Below are 22,483 nucleotides of genomic sequence, written 5' to 3' on the forward strand. Positions count from 1 at the left end.
TCGGAGTAATTCGGAAATCCAATCCTAGCCAAGCAGAGCTCCGTATGCCCCTCGTTCCCCCAAAATCCTAGCAAAGGGTTGAATGAGCAAGGAAACTGGATGGAGCAGCTTGAATCTCATTCTTCCTTCCTCAAAGGATTTGTCACTGAAAGCCAGGCTCCAGAGAAAGTGGGGGAGAAACATACGAAGGAGAGACAAGAGAGGAGACAAAGAGAAAGCGCAGCAAACCTCATCCGCAGAGAAGAAAACATTGCAAAGAAACCTGAGCTGTTCGCTCCAAATACATTGGATGCTTTCAAGAACGTGGGGCAGAAGAAATGCTTAACTGATATAGCAGCAAATCATAGAATAACTCCATATTATGGATTTCCCCTCTATACAAACATGTGCATTAATCTATATAAATAAAAATGTAATGTTCGTTTGTGGGATTAACAGAACTCAAAAACCACTGGACGAATTCACACCAAATTTGGACACAAGACACCTAACAACCCAATGTAAGGCCTTCACTCAAAAAAAATGATTTTGTCATTTGGGAGTTGTAGTTGCTGGGATTTATAGTTCACCTACAATCAAAGAGCACTCTGAACTCCATCAATGATGGAATTGAACCAAACTTGGCACACGGAATTCCCATGACCAACAGAAAATACTGGAAGGGTTTGGTGGGCAGTGTCCTTTGGTTTTGGAGTTGTAGTTCACCTACATCCAAAGATCACTGTGGACTCAAACAATGATGGATCTGGACCAAACTCTACAAGAATACTCCATATGCTTACGCCAGCTCCACTGGCTGCCAATTAGCTTCCGAGCACAATTCAAAGTGCTGGTGTTGTCCTATAAAGCCCTAAACGACTCCGGCCCTGTTTACCTCTCCGAATGTATTCTCCCCTACGAACCATCAAGATTATTAAGATCATCTGGAGAGGCCCTGCTCTCGGTCCCACTGGCCTCGCAAGCGCGCCTGGTGGGGATGAGGGACAGGGCCTTCTCGGTGGTGGCCCCGTGACTCTGGAACTCTCTCCCTCTGGAGGCCAGAACCGCCCCATCCATCCTAACATTTAGGAAACGGGTGAAGACGTGGCTGTGGAGTCAGGCCTTCGTTGAATGAGACAACACCATAGGACCCTGGATGGAAGTTGGTGTAGATCCATCTTAGTAGGACGACTGACCACTGTAGTTTTATATATAGAGTTTTTAAAGTTGTTTTTGTAATTGTGATATATGATATTTTAATGAGTGTATATGTTTTTTATGGCTGGAAACCGGGCTGAGTCCCTCAATGAGGTTGAGAAGCTCGGTATAGAAAACTGTGAAATAAATAAATAAATAATGCTAAAATTTGAACACTGGTGGAGTTTGGGGAAAATAGAATCTTGACATTTGGGTGTTGTAGTTGCTGGGATGTATAGTTCACCTACAATCAAAGAGCATTCTGAACCCCACCAATGATGGAATTGAACCAAACATGGCAGACAGGACTCCCATGACCAACAGAAAATACTGGAAGGGTATGCTGAGCATTGACTTTGAGTTTGGGAGTTGTAGTTCACCTACATCCAGAGACCACCGTGGACTCAAACAATGATGGTTCTGGACCAAACTCTACACAAATACTCAAAATGCCCAAATGTGAACACTGGTGGAGTTTGGGGGAAATAGAATCTCGACATTTGGGAGTTGTAGTTGCTGGGATTTATAGTTCACCTACAATCTCAGAGCATTCTGAACCCCACCAATGACAGAATTGGGCCAAACCTCCCAGACAGAACCCCCATGTGGGCCACAGCAACGCGTGGCAGGGGATGGCTAGTATATAATAAATATATTATATTCATTATATATATATTATAACACTATATATTATGATATATTATAAAAGTATATATTATATTTATTTATTTATTTACTTTATTTGTATACCGCTCTTCTCAGCCCTTAGGCGACTCAGAGCGGTTTACAACAGTTTAGATATACAGAATACAAAATCATTATGCATTTAAAAACAATTACTATTATTATATTGCATTACATTACAATATTATACATATTATATGTATATACAATATATTATATTATAACATATTATTAGAATAGCACAGGAGACAATTATATATGTTATATAATTATATAATAATAAATAAATAGAATATAAAATATGACAATAAAAACATAAATATAAAATAATGATAATAAATATTATTATTAATCTTATTATGTATCTAATAATAATAATAGATGCATAGGAAAAATGCACAAATAAACCCTCAGCTGGAAATAAATCACAAGGAGAGTGATTTAGGGTATTTTTTCCCCATCCAAGCTGACAAAGGACTCAGGAGTGAATGAAAGGCATCACTCCTTCGCAAATGAAAAGGGAAAGCCCTTCGCTCCAAAATAATGAGGCCATGCTTCTTGGATTTACCCACAAACTGCGGATGTGAGGACACTGCAGGCTGTTGTTTGAAGATGAAGCGCTCCATGCAGCTCTTTGTTTCAATGCAAGGCCTCTTTCCTCTGGAAAGAAACCCATTTGGCTACAAATTCATATTCCGCACCAGCATTTGGACATTTGGGATTCGGTGCTCACCGTCCTTGCGATATCAACACACTGCACACATCAGAAGACAACAGCAGCCAGCAGAACAACAACAAAGGGTACCTCTCAGCGCATTACCTCTACACACACACACACAAAGAGATTTCCAGCCAAACAACAAGGGACGGTCTTTGAGATCAATGACGAAGACTGAGCACAAAGGCTTCCCTCCCAAAGCATCAATACAAAGGGACGACCGACAGATAGAGAAATATATCTACAGGATATTATCAAAGGAGACTCTAGACGTTTGCGTCAACCGGAAACAGGATTGGTTCCTTGCATCAACCGCATCTTGAACATCGCAACACCGCTCCATTGTGTGCAAAGGGATTGCAGAGCAACGTACGGAGCAAGCCGTGATCCGCACTGACTCCAAGGCAAGGAAGGGATTCAAAAGCATGCCACTCTCCAAAAAGGAGATTAAAGGACTCAAAGCAAACCTCGATGGGAAATGATGCCCTGAAAGTGAAGGATGATGCATCTCTCCGTCCCACACAAAGGGACAGAGAGATGTATTGTCGAAGGCTTTCATGGCCAGAATCACTGGGTTGTTGTAGGTTTTGCACTGCCTGAATATCAAGCAAAAAGTGGACACTAGAAACAATATCATACGAAGGCTGACTGGCACAACCTGGGGATCACAACCAGACACAATGAAGACATCTGCCCTTACGCTATGCTACTCTGCTGCTGAGTATACATGCCCTGTGTGGAACACATCTCACCACGCTAAAACAGTAGATGTGGCTGGGTTATTATAGGTTTTTTCGGGCTATATGGCCATGTTCTAGAGGCATTCTCTCCTGACGTTTCGCCTGCATCTATGGCAAGCATCCTCAGAGGTAGTGAGGACTGTTGGAACTAGGAAAAGGGGTTTATATATCTGTGGAATGACCAGGGTGGGACAAAGAACTCTTGTCTGCTGGAGCTAGGTGTGAATGTTTCAATCAGGGACATCTAATCACCTCTCAACAAAAGATTGCCCCAGACACTTTTTTTGTCGTGTCAGGAGCGACTTGAGAAACTGCAAGTCGCTTCTGGTGTGAGAGAATTGGCCATCTGCAAGGAGCTAGGTGTGAATGTTTCAACTGACCACCTTGATTAGCATTTGATGGCCTGGCAGTGCCTAGGGCAATCTTTTGTTGAGAGGTGATTAGCTGTCCCTGATTGTTTCCTCTCTGTTGTTTTGCTGTTGTAATTTTAGAGTTTTTTTTTTTTTAAACTGGTAGCCAGATTTTGTTCATTTTCATGGTTTCCTCCTTTCTGTTGAAAAACAAGCCCTGGAAATAGCAACAAAAAAGCCCACTATATGGTTCAGATATTACAACAGCAAAACAACGAAGAGAAAACAATCGGGGACTTGTAATCACCTCTCTACAAAAGATTGTCCCAGGCACTAACAAGACACACCAAACAATTGCCAGGCCATCAAATGCTAATAAAGGTGGTCAGTTGAAACATTCACACCTAGCTCCAGCTAGGTGTGTCCCACCCTGGTCATTCCACAGATATATAAACCCTTTTTCCTAGTTCCAACAGTCCTTACTACCTCTGAGGATGCTTGCCATATATGCAGGTGAAACGTCAGGAGAGAATGCCATATAGCTCCAAAAAACGTACAACAACCCAGGACAGAGAGATGCTTCTGCATCCCAGAAGCAATGCAGCAAGGAAACAGACATTGGGCCCTTTTGCTGGATACAACCAAAGTAAAACCACTGAACCCATTGAATTCATTGAGTTTCGGGTTCCAAAGATGAGCGTCCCAACCAGATCCAGCATCAACAGAAATATATTCCAAGGAGAAGCAACTACAAGACCCCAAACAGAACCACACTTAGGGTGCATCGACACTGTAGAATGAATCCAGCCTGGCCCCACTTCAACTGACATGGTATGGATTCCTGGGAGTTGTAGTTTCTCAAGGTCTCTGGTCTTCCTCTGCCAAAAAGTGCCACGTTACAGCTCCCACGCTTCCATAATACTAAGCCAAAGCATTAAAGTGGCGTCAAACTGTATTCATTCATTCTGTAATGTAGATACACCCTGAGCTCAGGCTCAAGAAAGCTCTTAGGGCCGGGGCAAGACATCCAGGGATTTCCTGGAAGCTTAGGCCTTCTTGTGGGATAAGAAACCAAGAGGAACTCAATTTCTGTAGGAAATGGAAGGAAACAAAGTAAGGAGGGAAGAGGGGATGAAAGAAGGGAGGAGGAGGGAAGTTTAGAATACTGGAAGGAAAGGAAGAGAGGGGGAATGGGAAGAAGGAAAGAGAAAAAAGATGAGAAGGAAGAAAGGAGAAGATGGAAGGAGGAAAGAAGGTAAGAAAAGAGGATGAAAAGGGGAGAGAGGAATTGGAGGAAGAACAGAAGGGAAAGGAAAAGAAAGGGAAAGCGGAAGGAAGGAATGAGGGAGGGAGGGAGGGAAGGAAGAAAGGAAAGAAGGACCGAAAGGGAAAGGAAAGGGAGAAAGGAGGGAAGGAGAAAGGAAAAGAAAGGGAGATAGGAAGGAAGGGAGAGAGGTAGGAAATGAAAGAGAAAGGAAAGAAGGAAGAAAGAGGAAAGGAAAAAAGGGAGGAAGGAAGGGAGATAGGAAAGGAAAGAGAGAGGAATGAAGGAAGAAAAGGGAAAGGAAAGAAAGAGAGAGAGGAAGGAAATGAAAGAGAGGAAAGAAGAAAGGGGAAAGGAAAAGAAAGGGAGAGAGGAAGGAAGGGAGAGAGGAAGGGAATGAAAGAGAGAGGAAAGAAGGAAGGGGAAAGGAAAAGAAAGGGAGAGAGGAAGGAAGGAAGGAAGGAAGGAAGGAAGGAAGGAAGGAAGGAAGGGAGGGAGGGAGGAAGGGAGGGAGGAAGGAAATTAAAGAGAGGAAAGAAGAAAGGGGAAAGGAAAAGAAAGGGAGAGAGGAAGGAAGGAAGGAAGGAAGGAAGGGAGAGAGGAAGGGAATGAAGAGAGAGGAAAGAAGGAAGGGGAAAGGAAAAGAAAGGAAGACAGGAAGGAATGAGGGAGGGAGGGAAGGAAGGGAGAGAGGAAGGAAAGGAAAGAAGGAAGGGGAAAGGAAAAGAAAGGGAGAGAGGAAGGAAGGAGTGAGGGAAGGAAGGGAGAAAGGAAGGGAAAGAAAGAGAGGAAAGAAGGAAGGGGAAGGGAAAAGAAAGGGAGAGAAGAAGGAAGGAGTGGGGGAAGGAAGGAAAAAAGAAAGGGAGAGAGGAAGGAAGGAATTAGAAAAGGAAGGAAGGGGAAAGGAAAGGAAAGGAAAGAGAGAGAGGAAGGAAGGAAGGAAGAGAAAGGAAAGGAAGAGAGGAAGGGGAAAGGAGAAATGGGAAGTTTGTTGTTACCATTTTGCAATGTTACAATCAGTCTGTCTATTTAATAGGCATAAATGTGAATGCTTCATTTTGAAAACAATACAGAAAATGCTACCTAGCAACACAAAAGGAGCAATATCCTCTTTTGAAAACAACAACTCTTTGAATATTTCAGATTTGTGATTGTTAATGCCTCTCATACAGGGGAGAATGGAAGACGCCGGGAGCGGGGGGGGGGGGGGGATCTGAACTATGACTGCACAAAGTGCAGCACATCCAAAAGAGAAGACATTTGCAACAAACACAGCTTGCGTAGGAACAGAGGGAAGACTAAATGCACCACGAAAACAATATTTTGCTTTGCAATAGAAGAATGTTTTGGAAACTACATGGATCGTGGTTTGTAGAGTTGCAGAAACAACAAAGTGGAGGATCCCCCACATTTTTTTCTATATGATTTCCAATATTGAGTGGTTTTCTTTTGAATGGGATGAGTAGGAAAAAGAGGAGAGGAAGAAGGAGGGAGCAGCGAATGAAAAACAAAGATGCTACATCCTGACACATATTCTTTCTTTCCATAGGTCCCAATCCAGGCTCAAAGACTCCCAAACTAAAGGAAATGGAAGGAGACAAAGGAAGGGAAGAAGGAAGGATGAAAGAAGGAAGAGCAAAAGATAGGAAGGGAAAGAAATAGAGGGGGGAAGAGAGAAGGAGAAGAAAAAAGGAAGATGAGAATGAAGAAAGGAGAAGATGGATGGAAGATAGAAAGAAGGTAAGAAAAGAGGAAGAAAAGGAGGAAAAAGGAAAGGAAAGGAAGGAGAAAAATTTGAGAAGAAAAGGAAGGAAGAGGAGGGAGGGAGGGAGGGAGGAAAAGAAGGAAGGAAGGAAGAAAAGAATGAGAGAGGAAAAGAAAAAGGAGGGTGTGAAGAAAATAAGGTAGTGAGGGAAGAAAGGAAAGGAAGAGAGAAGGAAGGATGAAAGGAGGGAAAGAAGAAGAGAGGAAATAAAAAGAAATAAAAAAGAAAAGGGAGTGAGAGGGAAAGATAGTGGAAAGAAGGTACAAGAAAGAAGAGGATAAAGAAAAGGCAGAGAGAGGAGCAGCGTGAAAGACAACAGAAAGAAGGTTAAGAGGAAAGGAAGGGAAGAAAATAAGAAAAGGAAGAGAGGGGAGAATGGAAGGAAAGAGAAAGAAGGGACAGATAGGAAGAAAGCAGGAAGGAAGTAAAGAGCGAGGGAAGGAAGGAAGAGCAAGAGAGAGAAAGAGGATAGGAAAGATATAGGAAAAAAAGAAAAGGAAGAGAGAGAAAAGGTGGAAAGGGCAGAAAGAAGGTAAAAGGGGGGGAGGGAAGGAAAGAAGGAGAAGAAAGAGAGAGGGATGGAAAGCAGGTAGGAAAGTAGGGAACGAAGGATGGAAATAAAAGAAAGGAAAGGAAGGAAGGAAGGAAGGCAGAGAGAGGGATGGGAAGAGAAGGGAGGAAAGAAAAAAGGAAGAGGGAAGGAAGGAAGGGGAGAAGGGGAAGAAGAAAGAGAAGAGCGATGGATGAGAATAGGAGAGAAGGAAAGAAAGAGAAGGGAGAGGGAATGAAGGGTGGAAAGGAAAGATAGGAAAGGGAGACAGAAAGAAGATAAGAGAGGGATGGGAAGAAGAAAGAAGGGAGAAAAGAAAGAGAAGGGAGGGGGTGGAGAGGGAGAGGAACAGATGGAAGGAAGGAAGTGTAGAAGGAAAGGAAAGACAGGAAGAAGAGGAAAGGGGATGGGTGGGAAGAGAAGAGGATGGGAAAGAAAGACAGAAGGACGATAATAGAGAGGGATGGGAAGACGAGAGAAGGGAGGAAAGAAAGAGAAGGGAGAGGGATGGAGAGGGAGAGCGTGAGGACCAGATGGAAGGAAGGAAGTGGAGAAAGGAAGGGGGGAAAGAAAGAGAGGAAGAAAAGGAAGAGAGGAGAGAAGGAAAGAGAAGGGAGAGGCAATGAAGGATGGAGAGAAATGACAGGAAAGGGTGACAGAAGGAAGGTAAGAGAGAGGGTTGGGAAGAGAAGGAAGGAAAGAAAAGGAAGGGAGATAGAGATGGATGGAAGGAAGAGGAGAAGGGAAGTACAGGAAGAAAATGAAGAAAGGGGGATGGGAAGAGAAGAGAAAGAAAGAAAGAGAAGGGAGAGGGAATGAAGGATGGAAAGGAAAGACAGGAACGAGAGACAGAAGGAAGAGGGAGGGATGGAAAGGAGAGAAGAAAAAAAGAAAAGAGGGATGGAGAGAGAGAAAGAGAGGACCAGGTGGAAGGAAAGAAGGGGAGATGGGAAGGAAAGCGAGGGGATGAGAAGAGAAGAGAAGGAAAGAAAGAAAGGGAAGAGAGGGATGGAGAGGAGGGCAAAAGGAAGGGGAGGGAAGAAAGGGAAGAGAGGGGATGGGAAGAGAAGAAGGACAAGGGAATGAAGGATGGAAAGGAGGGGGAGACAGGAGGAAGGGACAGGGAGGGATGGAAAGAAGGGAGGAGAGAGATAAAAGAAAAGAGAGAGGGATGGAGAGGGAGAGAGAGGACCAGATGGAAGGAAGGAGAGATGGGAAGGAAAGCGAGGGGATGAGAAGGAAAGAAAGAAGGATGGAGAGGAGGGCAAAAGGAAGGGGAGAAGGGGAGGAGAGAAAGGAAAGGGAGACAGGAGGAAGAGGGAGGGGGTGGGATGAGGAGAGAAGGAAAGAAAGAGAAGGGAAAGAGAATGAAGGATGGAAAGGAGAAGAAAGAAAGGAAAGGGAGACGGAAGGAAGAGAGAGGGATGGAGAGGAGAAAAGGAAGGAGAAAAAAATAGGAAGAGGGATGGAGAGGAAGAGAGAGGACCAGATGGAAGAAACGAAGGAGATGGGAAGGAAAGCAAGGCGATAAGAAGAGAAGAGAAGAGAAGGAAAGAAAGAAAGAAAGAAAGAGGAGAGAGGGATTCTAGAGGAGGGCAAAAGGAAGGGGAGAAGGAGAGGGAAAAAAGGAAAGAGAAGGGATGGGAAGAGGACAAGGGAATGAAGGATGGAAAGGAAGGGGAGACAGAAGGAAGAGAGAGGTAGGGATGGAAAGGAGAGAAGGGAGGAGAGAGAAAAAGAAAAGGAAGAGGGGTGGAGAGGGAGAGAGAGGACCAGATGGGAAGGAAAGCGAGGGGATGAGAAGAGGAGAAAAGGAAGGAAAAAAAGAGGAGGGAGGGATGGAGAGGAGGGCAAAAGGAAGGGGACAGAAGAAAGGTAAGAGAGGGGAAGGGAAGAAAAGAAGGACAAGGGAATGAAGGATGGAAAGGAGGGGGAGACAGGAGGAAGGGAGAGGGAGGGATGGAAAGGATGGGAAGCGAGTAAAGAAAAGGAAGAGGGATGGAGAAGGAGAGAGAGGACTAGATGGAAGGCAAGCGAGGGGATGAGAAGAGGAGAAAAGGAAAGAAAGGTTGGAGAGGAGGGCAAAAGGAAGGGGAGAAGGGGAGAAAGGGAAGAGAGGGGATAGGAAGAGAAGAAAAGAAGGACAAGGGAATGAAGGATGGAAAGGAAAGGGAGACAGAAGGAAGAGAGAGAAAGGATTGGGAAGAGGAAAAAAGGAAGGAAAGAGAAGGGAAAGGGAATGAAGGATGGAGAGGAGAAGAAAGAAAGGGAGAAGAAGGAAGGGAGAGGGAGGGATGGAAAGGAGAGAGAGAAAGAAAAGGAAGAGGGATGCAGAGGGAGAGAGAGGACCAGATGGGAAAGAAAGCGAGGGGATGAGAAGAGGAGAAAAGGAAAGAAAGAAGGATGGAGAGGAGGGCAAAAGGAAGGGGAGAAAGGGAGAAAGGGAAGAGAGGGAATGGGAAGAGAAGAAAAGAAGGACAAGGGAATGAAGGATGGAAAGGAAAGGGAGACAGGAGGAAGAGAGAGGGAGGGATGGGAAGAGGAGAGAGGGGAGATGCGAGGGCTGCTGGGGGCCGACCTGGGAGCGGTCGCGGTTCCTCCTCCTCCTCCTGCTGGGTTGGCGTTGTCGGGGCCGGGGGCGGCGCCGGCGGGCAGGAGCCCCGGGAGGCAGGTGTTGAGCTCGGTCCAGTCTGCGTGGAGTCCGCAGCTCCACCCGGTGGAGAAGCGGGAGAAGAGCCAGGGCTCGGGGCGTCCGGGCCGGAGGCAGGCGCACTTCTTCTGCCCGGCGCGGCACCGGCAGGGCCGGGGGAGGCGCAGGTTGCGGACCAGGTGCCTCCCGAAGGTGGTCCCGCCCGTCTTCTGGATGTGGAGGAAGACCATCAGGTCGTCGCCCTCCAGGCGGAAGTCGGCGCGGCGGAGCAGCTCGGCGGCGCGGAAGCGGCGGCGCGGGACGAAGCGGGCCGGGGAGGCGTCCTCGGGCCCGTAGGGGTCTCCTCTAGCGGCCTCCTCCTCCGCGGGGCTTCCGCCGCCTGCCCCTCCTCCGCCTCCTGCTCCTCCGCGGCGCCGCCGACACTGCCCGCCCCCCGGGCACAGGTACTGCAGCACCAGCCCCGCGAAGAGCAGCAGCAGCGCCGCCAGAGCCGCCACCCGCTGCCCGCGCTCCTCCATCGGCCCCCAAGAGCATCCTCCCCTCAGCCCGGAGGGGCGCAACACGCCACGCACGACGAGGACAGCACTGCCGCCGCCATGGAAGACCCTTCCTCTCCGACTCACTCACTCCCTCCCTCGGCCCCAAGCCACGCCCCTTGTGGTCCTCACCGCCTTTTGAAGGCACAGCGCTCCGCCCCCTCAACACTAAGCCCCGCCCCTTTTGGCCCGAAGAAGGAGGGGCTGAGGATTTCTCCGCCTTTTAAAGGCACAGTTCTCCTCCCGCCCCCTCCTTCTCCTCTTCTCAACGCTAAGCCCCGCCCCTTTTGGCCCAAAGGAGATGAGGCTGAGGAGTTCTCCGCCTTTTAAAGGCACAGCTCTCCTCCCGCCCCCTCCTCCTCTTCTTCTTCCCCCAATCCCAAGCCCCGCCCCTTTTGGCCCCAAGAGGGAGGGGCTGAGGAGTTCTGAGGGCGTGGCCGAAGAGTTCTCCGCCTTTTAAAGGCAAAGCTCTCCTCCTGATAGGGAGTGGGAGGACGAGGAGGCACAGCTCTCCTCCCGCCCCCTCCTCCTCCTCGCTTACCCCAACGCTAAGCTCCGCCCCTTTTGGCCCAAAGGAGGAGGGGATGAAGAGTTCTCCGCCTTTTAAAGGTACAGTGCTCCGCCCCCTTCTCCTCCCGCCCCCCCCCCCCTCTTTCTCGCTTGCCACAACACCAAGCCCCGCTCCTTTTGGCCCAAAGAGGGAGGGACTGAGGAGTTCTCCGCCTTTTAAAGGCACAACGCCCCGCCCTCCTCCTCCTTGTTTCTCCCAAGCCCCGCCCACAGCCATGCCCCCTCCTCGTTCTCCCTCCTTCCCCGATGCCAACCCCTTTGGGGGTCCAAGGAGGGCGTGACCGAGGAGTTCTCCGCCTTTTAAAGGCACAGCGCTCCTCCTGATAGGGAGTGGGAGGCCGAGGAGGCAGAAGGATAGGAAGGAAGGAAGGAGGGAGGGAGGAGGGAGAGAGGAAAGGAAGGAAGGAGGGAGGGAGGGAGGGGGGAGGGGGAGGGAAGGAAGGAAGGAAGGAGGAGGGGGAGGGAAGGAAGGAAGGAGAGAGGAAAGGAAGGAAGGAAGGAGGAGGGGAGGGAAAGAAGGAAGGAGGGAGGGAGAGAGGGAAGGAAGGAGGAGGGAGAGGGAAGGAAGGAAGGAGAGAGGAAAGGAAGGAAGGAGGAGGGGGAGGGAAAGAAGGAAGGAGGGAGGGAGGAGGGAGAGAGGAAAGAAAGGAAGGAAGGAGGAAGGGAGGGAGAGAGGGAAGGAAAGAGGAGGGGAGGGAAGGAAGGAAGGAGGAGAGGGAGGGGAAGGGAGGAGGGGGAGGGAAGGAAGGAGGGAGGGAGGGAGAGAGGGAAGGAAGGAGGAGGGGGAGGGAAGGAAGGAGGGAGGGAGGAGGGAGAGAGGGAAGGAAGGAGGAGGGGGAGGGAAGGAAGGAAGGAAGGAGGGAGGGAGGAGGGAGAGAGGGAAGGAAGGAAGGAGGGAGGGAGGAGGGAGAGAGGGAAGGAAGGAGGAGGGGGAGGGAAGGAAGGAAGGAAGGAGGGAGGGAGGAGGGAGAGAGGGAAGGAAGGAGGGAAGGAAGGAGGGAGGAGGTAGAGAGGAAAGGAAGGAAGGAGGAGGGGGAGGGAGGGAGGGAAGGAAGGAAGGAAGGAAGGAAGGAAGGAAGGAAGGAAGGAAGGGTATTCTCCTTCTGGAGTGGAACGCTGGAGACACTCAAGGCGCTGGATCTTGTCTGATCTGGGAAGAGGTCCCCAAAGGCCATTCAGTCCGACACTCCTATATACATACATACACATATTGGATACATACATACATACATACATACACAGACAGGGCTGGCCCTAGGTAATTTTCAACTGTAAGCAAACAGTATTTTGGCGCCCCCCCCCCCCCAAAAAAAAAACCAATTACTAAAAATAAAAGGTAGAAGGTAGAGGTGAATAAAAGAGTTACCTTACAAACCAGAAGTTTACTTACAACATTATGTTCATATAGTTACATTACATAGAATTAACACAAATTAATGGCCCATGAGGTCTCTTCCAACTCCATGATTCTATGATTCTATTCCAGAAGCATTCTCTCCCAACGCTTCACTCACATCTATGGCAGGCATCCTCAGAGGTTGTGAGGTCTGTTGGAAACTAGGCAAGTGCGGTTTATATCTAGGCAAGTGGAGGTTTATAACTAGGCAAGTTCTAAACCTTATATGGGGTTTATAACTAGGCAAGTGGAGTTTTCCAGCCATACACACAGCCCTTGAGAGATGAGCATCCTGGCTGGAAAACTCACAACAACCTAGTGATTCCAGTTATGAAAGCCTTTGACAATACAAAGTGTATTACTAGGTTTGAATGAAAAGTAATGCCTTCACCTTCGTTACTTGGATTTGGATGGGAATATTTTAATAAATCAAATGTAGAAATAATCCTTAGAATGCGCTCTTTAACTACCACTATTCACTTTTCCATATAATCACCAGACAATTGGATACATTTCTGCCAACAATGAACAAGTTTTCTGAAGCTGTCGCAGAAGAATCCAACACTCTGTTTCCACAACCAGCATCTCACAGTTCTCTCATCCTGGGTACCCATCGTGCACAGATCTTCTGATAGCCAAGCAAAGCAATAAAGTGACCCACATGTTCTTGTGAAATGCCAATTATGCTTGAAATTTATCTCTGAGTGATACGACAGTCGTCCTGAAGCCTTATATTGATTGATGGGAAAGAGCTGCCTCAGTTGGGTCAACGTTGGAATTTCATGATGGTCTTGCTTTCAAGTGCTCTTGGTTTCATGTACAAAGTTTTTGCCAAGCTCCTGTTTTGTCTATTGGATTTTTCATGCTGCCTTGTTTCATGGATTGATGTTCCAAATGGATCTTATTGTGTCTTGAAGCTCATGGACTATCCCTTGTTTTGGGAACTTTACTGATTTTGCTAATTTAACTGCCTACATATATTTTTCAATAATCTGCTTGCTGATTTTGCCAAGCTGGTGTGGTGTTTAAGGTCAGAGGTGTTCCTGCTCCGATGCATGACAGCAGCCCTCATTTCATTTGGAAATGGCTACAAACATTCAGCTGGGGCTTGGAAACCTACAGAAACAACAATTGTTCTGCAGCAACCTTGGCTCTCCGTCTCGTCTCTGCCGCATCCCTCCTTTTCCTGCTGCCAATGGTTTTATCTCATGGAGCAGAAGTTGGCAGCCCTGGTGTCTCAGGCTGAAAGGCTAGCCCTGTGAGAAAGGCACAAATGCCAGCGGGCCTCCATTTGGGGAGGCAAAACAAGGGAGAGCATCATCCCACCTTCCGATTGGAAGATAACGGGCACCTCTTCCCCGCATGTTGTCACCGGGTAATTAATGACCCTCCGTGACATTATTTGGTCTCTGAAAAACCCGCTGCTGCAAGGGAGGCTGGCATTACCTTGGCATCAGTTCGGAAGAGATTACTGCTAATTGATTTAACTCATCCGCAAACAAAAGAGTCGGGCCGAAGCTTCTCCGGTGCCATCTGGCACTCTCTCAAGAAATGCCTGGCTTTCCAAAAACATGGGATAAACAAATACAATCAAACCCAGGGAAAAACAAGTTTTGGCAGCAATCTGCAAAGGAGTGCAGACATTTTTTTCCCCAGGAAAAAACCCTGCGACATTTCATAGAATCATGAAATCAAAGAGTTGGAAGAGACCTCATGGGCCATCCAGTCCAACCCCATTCTGCCAAGAAGCAGGAATCTTGCATTCAAATCACCCCTAACAGATGGCCATCCAGCCTCTGTTTAAAAGCCTCCAAAGAAGGAGCCTCCACCACACTCTGTGGCAGAGAGTTCCACTGCTGAACGGCTCTCACAGTCAGGAAGTTCTTCCTCATGTTCAGATGGAATCTCCTTTCTTGTAGTATGAAGCCATTGTTCCACGTCCTAGTCTCCAGGGAAGCAAAAAACAAACTTGCTCCCTCCTCCCTGTGACTTCCTATCACATATTTATACATGGCTATCATATCTCCTCTCAGCCTTCTCTTCCTCAGGCTAAACATGCCTGCAAGGAAGCAGGGGAGCGGAAAATGATTTATTGTATATTTCTTTAAATTCTGCCACCAACGCGAGGTATGAGGTTTTACTGTGAGATATGGCACATCAGACGCAGTATTGATGGAGATGAGACTGTTTCAACTAAAGATAACAGGTTTATTTAGTAAACAGCATATGGTTGCAAGTTGTAAACTTTCTTATTGAACTTTGAAGAATACTTGGTTTGAAATACTTTCCATTCTTCCAGGTTACACAGTATCGTTTACTCTTCCTGAGGTGAAGTTCTTTTTATTAAACAATGTTTCAATACAGGTATATCTCTCCTATTTGATCTGTCCTTGATCAAATAACTCAACAAGCTTATTATTTAGCCTTAACCTAACTAAAGAAAACTGGCTATGTTTCTCCTTACAGCCTTGTTAGACTGAGAAACCTCCAGATGGCTTATTCAGGCTTCCCAAAGCCTCACTATTTTACTTCACCCTTCCTTCCTTTCTCTCTCTCACTGCTCCCCATACAAACTCACTGCTTCCCAGAACACTAACCAACTCCCAACTGACACAAACTGTCCATTGCTCCATTCTCTCCCCTTGGCTCCTCCCACTTCTCCACCTGCTGCCAGCTTGACTTGGTCACCATGGCAACGCTGACTGAGGTTTTCTTTGAACTAGACCGCTCCAGTGTTACTGTAGCTAACCCCCATATATATATATATATATATATATATATAATTTAAAACATGAAAAGTATTAATAACTTCTGCACAATGCCCAGCTCTTTAAGCCGCTCCTCATAGGGCTTGTTCTCCAGACCCTTGATCATTTTAGTCACCCTCCTCTGGACACATTCCAGCTTGTCAATATCTCTCTTCAGTTGTGGTGCCCAGAATTGGACACAATATTCCAGGTGTGACAATAACAATTACTATTATTATTGCCCAGATGTTGATCAGACAAAGGAAATTATGGCCGTTTAGGTCGTATGGGATCCTTGAGAAGAAACCCCCCAGAGCACATTTTTAAAAATACTGCATTGGTTCGCTCCTAATCTAGTTGAATGTCACAAATGGTCACATATATGGTTTGCTTCCTCCATCCCTCCTGTAACTCCAACTTCTCCAGAAAACCCAGCCCAAATGGTAGCCAGATGTGACATCACTTCTAAGGTGCATCTACACCAGGTATGGGCAAACCTAGGTCCAGGGACCAGATGCAGCCCTTTGGGCTCTTTTCTCAGGCCCTCCTCTCTCTCACCATCCTTTCCTTCCTCCATCTCTCCCTCCCTTCCATCCTTACTTTCCTCTTTCTCCCTCCTCCCCTCCTTCCTTCTTTTCCTTCCATCCTTTCGTCCTTCCTACCTCCTTCCCTCTATTTCCCCTTCCTTCCTTCCTTCCTTCCTTCCTTCCTTCCCTTTTGTCTTTCATCTATATATATATAAATGCTCTGTGTGTAATGAGTACCTTAAAAACAAAAGAACCAATGAACGAAATCACACCAAATTGTGCAACAAAACGTCTCACAACACAAGGAGTGACCATCACTCAAAAAAACGTGATTTTGTCATTTGAGAGTCGTAGTTGCTGGGATTTATAATTCACTTACAATCAAAGAGCATTCTGAACTCCATCAACAATGGAATTGAACCACATTTGGCACACAGAACTCTCATGACCAACAGAAAATACTGGAAGTGTTTGGTGGGCATTGACCTTGAGTTTGGGAGTTGTAGTTCACCTACATCCAGAGAGCACTGTGGACCCAAACAATGATGGATCTGGACCAAACTTGGCAAAAAACACTCAATACGCCAAAATATGAACACAGATGGAGTTTGGGAGAAATAGACCTTGACATTTGCGAGTTGTAGTTACTGGGATTTATAGTTCACCTACAATCAGCATTCTTAACCCCACCAATGACAGAATTGGGGCAAACTTCCCACACAGAACCCCCATGACCAACATCCAGTCCTGCTCCCTTCACCAGGGCAAGAAAACGTAATTAAAGCCCTCCTGACAAAGAGCCATCCAGCCATAGATATAGATATATATGATTCTCTCACACACAGATATAGTATCATAGATTTGAAAGGGACCCCTAAAAAAGGACAATGATATGTTGCATGTTCCTAGGCAAACCAGATAATCTCCACATCAACACTTACAAAGAAACAGCAAGAAATGCTATTTACCCACAAGCACAAAGAAATTACATATATTAGAAACCAACACTTTCTCTTTACTTTATATTGCAGATTACCAGACTGGGCCACAGCAACGCGTGGCAGGGGGGGCAGCTAGTTCCTTATAATAATAGAATCCTAGTATTGGAAGAAACCTTGTGGGCCATCCAGTCCAACCCCATTCTGCCAAGAAGCAGGAAAATCACATTCAAAGCACTCCCGACAGATGGCCATCCAGCCTCTGTTTGAAAGCCTCTAAAGAAAGAGCCTCCACCACACTCCGGGGACAGGCCCGTAGCCCAGATTTTGATTCGGGGGGGGGGGGGAGAGCTGAGTGTGATTCGGGGGTGGGGGGTGAGTCTGAGTGAAAGAAGGTCTACCCTAGCAAACCTTTTGTATCGTTACCCCAATACCCCCATGCTTATGGGATATATTGAACATGGGGATCAGATCATGATATGAATAAACATAACAGTTTAAATAATGTACCAGTAAGGCCTTCTCGCGGACCACCATGAGAATTTGGGGGGGGGGGGGGGGGCTGAAGCACACAATGATCCAGACCACTTCCGTACAGTTTTCTGTTTCCTCCACTCTCCTTCCAAATATTAATCTTCCCAAATGATGAGGGGAGGGGACAAGGAAAACAAAGCCTCCATGTTCCTTTCATGACAAATCAGGCTAAGACAGACCTGCCTCCTCGAGCAATTACTCTCTGGCTTGATCTGCCAAGGTCTTATTTGCATTTATTTCCCATCTTTCTTCCGAGTTCCCCTTCTGTCATTGAGATAAGCAGTCATAAGATCTATGTTTTCCACAGCTGATGTTGACTATCCATCATTTCTCTCCCACTGCTCAGCCTGATTGCATTTAATTTGAGAAGAAAAAGGCCCTGGTTTAGCCTGGTGAGCCTTTAAGGCAGTGGTTCTCAACCTGGGGGTCGCGACCCCCAGGGGGGTTGCCTGGCCATTTCGGAGGGGTTGCAAGGCCGCCTCCGTTGGCTCCGCCTCAAGGGTGTGGGCCAAGCAAGAGCTCCTTCGCACGAGGCCTGGCTTCGTGCAAAGCCCACCTTGCCTGCCGTGCACTCTCACTATCCGGCATGGGTGCGAGGCGGGCAAGGGGTCCTCGGCGTGAGGCCTGGCCTCGCGCAAAGCCCTCTCGCCTGCCTTGCGCTTTTGCCATTCAGCAAGGGTGCGAGGCAGGAGAGGGGATCTTGGCGCAAGGCCTGACTTTGCGCAAAGCCCCCTCACCCACCTCGCACTTTCACCATTCGGTGAGAGTGCTGGGCGGGCAAGGGGACCTTGCGCAAAGCCCCCTCACCTGCCTCGTGCTTTCGCCATTCAGCGAGGGTGCGAGGCGGGCAAGGGGATCTCAGCACAAGGTCTGGCCTCGCGCAAAGCCCTCTCGCCCGCCTCACGCTTTCGCCATTTAACAAGGGTGCGAGGTGGGCGAGGGGATCTCGGCACGAAGCCTGGCCTCACGCAAAGCCCCCTCACCCACCTCACGCTTTCGCCGTCATTGGGACCCCTGAGCAAGTCATAAGAGGGGTGTCAGATGGGTCACCAAAGACCATCTTGTTTTCTGCTTCCTTGGAGACTAGGACGTGGAACAATGGCTTCAAACTACAAGAGAGGAGATTCCATCTGAACATTAGGAAGAACTTCCTGACTGTGAGAGCCGTTCAGCAGTGGAACTCTCTGCCCCGGAGTGTGGTGGAGGCTCCTTCTTTGGAAGCTTTTAAGCAGAGGCTGGATGGCCATTTGTCAGGGGTGATTTGAATGCAATATTCCTGCTTCTTGGCAGGGGGTTGGACTGGATGGCCCATGAGGTCTCTTCCAACTCTTTGATTCTATGATTCTATCTTTGACCATGGGGGTTCTGTGTGATAAGTTTGACTCAATTCTATTATTGGTGGGGTTCAGAATGCTCTTTGATTGCAGATGAACTGTAAATCCCAGCAACTAGAGCTCCCAAATGTCAAGGTCTATTTTCACCAAACTCCACCACTGTCCGTTTGGCTATATTGAGCATTCATGCCAAGTTTGGTCCAGATTGATCATTGTTTGAGTCCACAGTGCTCTCTGGATGTAGGTGAACTACAGCTCCAAAACTCAATGCCCATCAAACTCCCAAATGGCAAAACCTCCCCCCTCCCCAGCCCCACCAGTATTCAAATTTGGGCGTATTGGGCATTTGTGCCCAATTTGGTTCAATGAATGAAAATACAATCTGCATACCAGATATTGACATTACGATTCATAACAGGATTATGAATCAATTATGAAGTAGCAATGAAAATAATTTTATGGTTGGGGTCACCACAACATGAGGAACTGTATTAAGGGGTCGCAGCATTAGGAAGGTTGAGAACCACTGCTCTAAGGGGAAGAAAGCCATGGAGACCAAGGAGAGGATTCCTAGAGATCCCAAAGACCATTGCAAGCTTGTTTTCTGGTGTTCCAGAGACTAAGGGTGTATCCACACTAGAATGTGTTGGGGAATCTGAGCTGTTAGGTTCAAAAATAACTCTCAGTTGGGCTGATTCCACTCTAAATATTGAAGAGTACCAGAAGCTACCTTCATAACCACAGAAACTTACGTGTGGTGAGTTAGGATAAGCTCTTCTTAGGTTGGCACAGGATTACAGAGTCAGAACTTTAAGTTCAAAAATATTTATTGAAGTAAAGGAAATACATTCTAGATAGAAAAGGTCTTGGAGCTAACTAGCTTACTGTGCAAGTACAGCTGTACCAGGATCTCCAATTTTGTTTGCTTTGCATTGAACGTTTGTTTTAGTCCTAAGTTTCAGGGACCCTGCAGATAGGTGGCTTCTTTTGGCTGCAATCATAGGGCAAGCCACCTGTCAGTTATCATTAGGTTACCTGGTCCCGCCCCCTTTTGGGTTTTGGGGGGAATAGGAGCGATTTTGGGTCAGTCCACACAGAGAAGCCTTTCATACAGGACATAAAACCAGGAGCTCCTGTAGAAAGCTTCGTCTTCTATAGCTTGGCCGGGGAGAAAAGGTCCCACAGCTTGGCCGGGGATATACAGCCCCATAGCTTGGCGAGAGAGATGCAGTCTCAGCACAGCTCTTTTGCTGAGGATTTTACAGCCTCACCACTCCTTTGCTGAGGGAATCCGGTCCCACAGCACTTCAGCCAGCCATCACTGAAACCTGAACACCTTCTTTTCCCCTGGAAGTCTACAAAGCTCTGCTTGGTAAGGGTCACTCGCGAAAGCCAGAAGCAGTTGGTACCAGGTGTAGGGGCTCCACACCAACAAAGGCAAAGACGGACTACCCAGATAAGAGGTTAAGGATTTACCCATTTGTTAAAAAACAGTTATGAAGATAGTGCCTGTCCCCTGTGGACAAGATTGAGAGAGCCAATAGACTATTAAGAAAGCCTTGAAGTACCTGTGTGATTTCAATAATAAAAAACTTTGTTGAATCTTTAAGCAATCTAAAGACTCTGTTTAAGGAAATCCAAAGGCCTTTAATCTGAGGCAGCCCCGGCGTCCCATTGGGCACACAGAATTTATGTCCTGTCTACAGTCTCATGTACAGGCCCAACATGCGACAGCACACTTACTAAGTCTCATCTTCTAAGATGGTAAGGTTAAAAGTAAAGGTTTTGCCCTGACATTAAGTCCAGTCGTGTCCAACTCTGGGAGTTGGTGCTCATCTCCATTTCTAAGCTGAAGAGCCGACGTTGTCCATAGACACCTCCAGGTCATGTGGACGGCATGATTGCATGGAGCACTGTTACCTTCCCACTGGAGCGGTACCTATTGATCTACTCACATTTTCATGTTTTCGAACTGCTAGGTTGGCAGAAGCTGGGCCTAACAGCGGGAGCTCACGTCACTCCCCGGATTCGAACCTGTGACCTTTCGATCAGCAAGTTCAGCAGCTCAGTGGTTTAACCCACTGCACCACCAGTGGCTCCTTTCTAAGAAGATAGCATATCAGATATTTACATTATAGAATCATAGAATCATAGAATCAAAGAGTGGGAAGAGACCTCATGGGCCATCCAGTCCAACCCCCTGCCAAGAAGCAGGAATATTGCATTCAAATCACCCCTGACAGATGGCCATCCAGCCTCTGTTTAAAAGCTTCCAAAGAAGGAGCCTCCACCACACTCCAGGGCAGAGAGTTCCACTGCTGAACGGCTCTCACAGTCAGGAAGTTCTTCCTCATGTTCAGATGGAATCTCCTCTCTTGTAGTTTGAAGCCATTGTTCCACGTCCTAGTCTCCAAGGAAGCTGAAAACAAGCTTGCTCCCTCCTCCCTGTGGCTTCCTCTCACATATTTATACATGGCTATCATATCCCCTCTCAGCCTTCTCTTCTTCAGGCTAAACATGCCCAGCTCGTTAAGCCGCTCCTCATAGGGCTTGTTCTCCAGACCTTTTATCATTTTAGTCGCCCTCCTCTGGACACATTCCAGCTTGTCAATATCTCTCTTGAATTGTGGTGCCCAGAACTGGACACAATATTCCAGGTGTGGTCTAACCAAAACAGAATAGAGGGGTAGCATTACTTCCCTAGATCTAGACACTATGCTCCTATTGATGCAGGCCAAAATCCCATTGGCTTTTTTTGCCGCCACATCACATTGTTGGCTCATGTTTAACTTGTTGTCCACGAGGACTCCAAGATCTTTTTCACACGTCCTGCTCTCGAGCCAGGCATCCCCCATTCTGTATCTTTGCATTTCGTTTTTCCTGCCAAAGTGGAGTATCTTGCATTTGTCACTGTTGAACTTCATTTTGTTAGTTTTCGCCCATCTCTCTAATCTCTCCAGATCGTTTTGAATCCTGCTCCTGTCCTCTGGAGTATTGGCTATCCCTCCCAATTTGGTGTCGTCTGCAAAGTTGATGATCCTGCCTTCTAACCCTTCATCATTATGATTCATAACAGTAACAAAATTACAGTTATAAAGTAGCAACAAAAATAATTTTATGGTTGGGGGTCACCACAACATGAGGAACTGTATTACGGAGTTGTGGCATTAGGAAGGTTGAGAACCACGGGTCTATAAGGAGTTGCAGTTCTCCAGGAAAGCTCATGGACATGCGTGGAAAATTTCGAGTTTGGAAGGCAGCCAAGTAAACCGATTGAGCTACGAATGAATTCCTGCTCTCCGGAGACTTCGACGCTCCGATATTATTACTTCCCTTGTCCGAATGTCTTTGTTTCAAGTCCGCTAGGAGAAACAAAGGAAGAGATCATTGCCTCTAAAGCCCCAGAGAAGGCTTTGCAGCACAAGGAGATTTGGCAGGGCTTGCCCTCTGGGGTCAAGAAATATCTGGACAAAGGCTCAGCTCTCCGGAGGATGAAGAAGAACTGGCTGGAGATATTGATGGAAGGAGAGTCATTTTAAGTAAAAAGCACTTTGGATTGCAAGCACTGAGTGCCAAGCTGATCAATAGGAGAATCTCGTTAATTAATTTGCATGGTCAATAAGCAGGGAGATGGAAAAGTACCCCTCGAAAGAGAGATGGCACTGGAAGAAATCAGGAAAGGTTTTAGCACAGCTTATGTATATCTTTGGATTTGTCTGGAAGGTTTTAGAGCAGCATTTCTCAATCCAGGGATCAGAACCCCTGGGTGGACTGTGAGGGGGTGTCAGAGGGGTCACCAAAGACCATCGGAAAACACAGTATTTTCTGGGTTGTTGTAGGTTTTTCGGGCGATATGGCCATGGTCTAGAGGCATTCTCTCCTGACGTTTCACCTGCATCTATGGCAAGCATCCTCAGAAGCAGTGAGGTCTCTTGGAACTGAGCCCGAGCGCAGCGGGGAGCCCCACCTTCACATTGGTGTGAGCCGCAGTGGAGAGTTCCGCA

At 47.2% G+C, this 22,483-nt stretch overlaps 1 protein-coding gene and 1 long non-coding RNA gene across 2 annotated transcripts in view; both read right to left on the reverse strand.

Moving 5' to 3' along the window:
* Nucleotides 1–10,552, reverse strand: part of HS6ST2 (heparan sulfate 6-O-sulfotransferase 2) — a 166,283-nt gene extending 155,731 nt beyond the window's left edge. The window contains exon 1 of the mRNA XM_060756064.2: nucleotides 9,826–10,552. Coding sequence (XP_060612047.2) covers nucleotides 9,826–10,415 — 590 coding nt within the window. The 5' untranslated portion in view covers nucleotides 10,416–10,552. The remainder of the gene's footprint in view (nucleotides 1–9,825) is intronic.
* The window catches only part of LOC137097634 (uncharacterized), a 457,703-nt gene that overhangs the window by 393,716 nt on the left and 41,504 nt on the right, over nucleotides 1–22,483 (reverse strand). The gene's annotated exons all lie outside the window — the stretch shown is intronic.

Source organism: Anolis sagrei, chromosome 10 (genome assembly GCF_037176765.1).
Source record: "Anolis sagrei isolate rAnoSag1 chromosome 10, rAnoSag1.mat, whole genome shotgun sequence".
Classification (NCBI taxonomy): Eukaryota; Metazoa; Chordata; class Lepidosauria; order Squamata; family Dactyloidae; genus Anolis; species Anolis sagrei.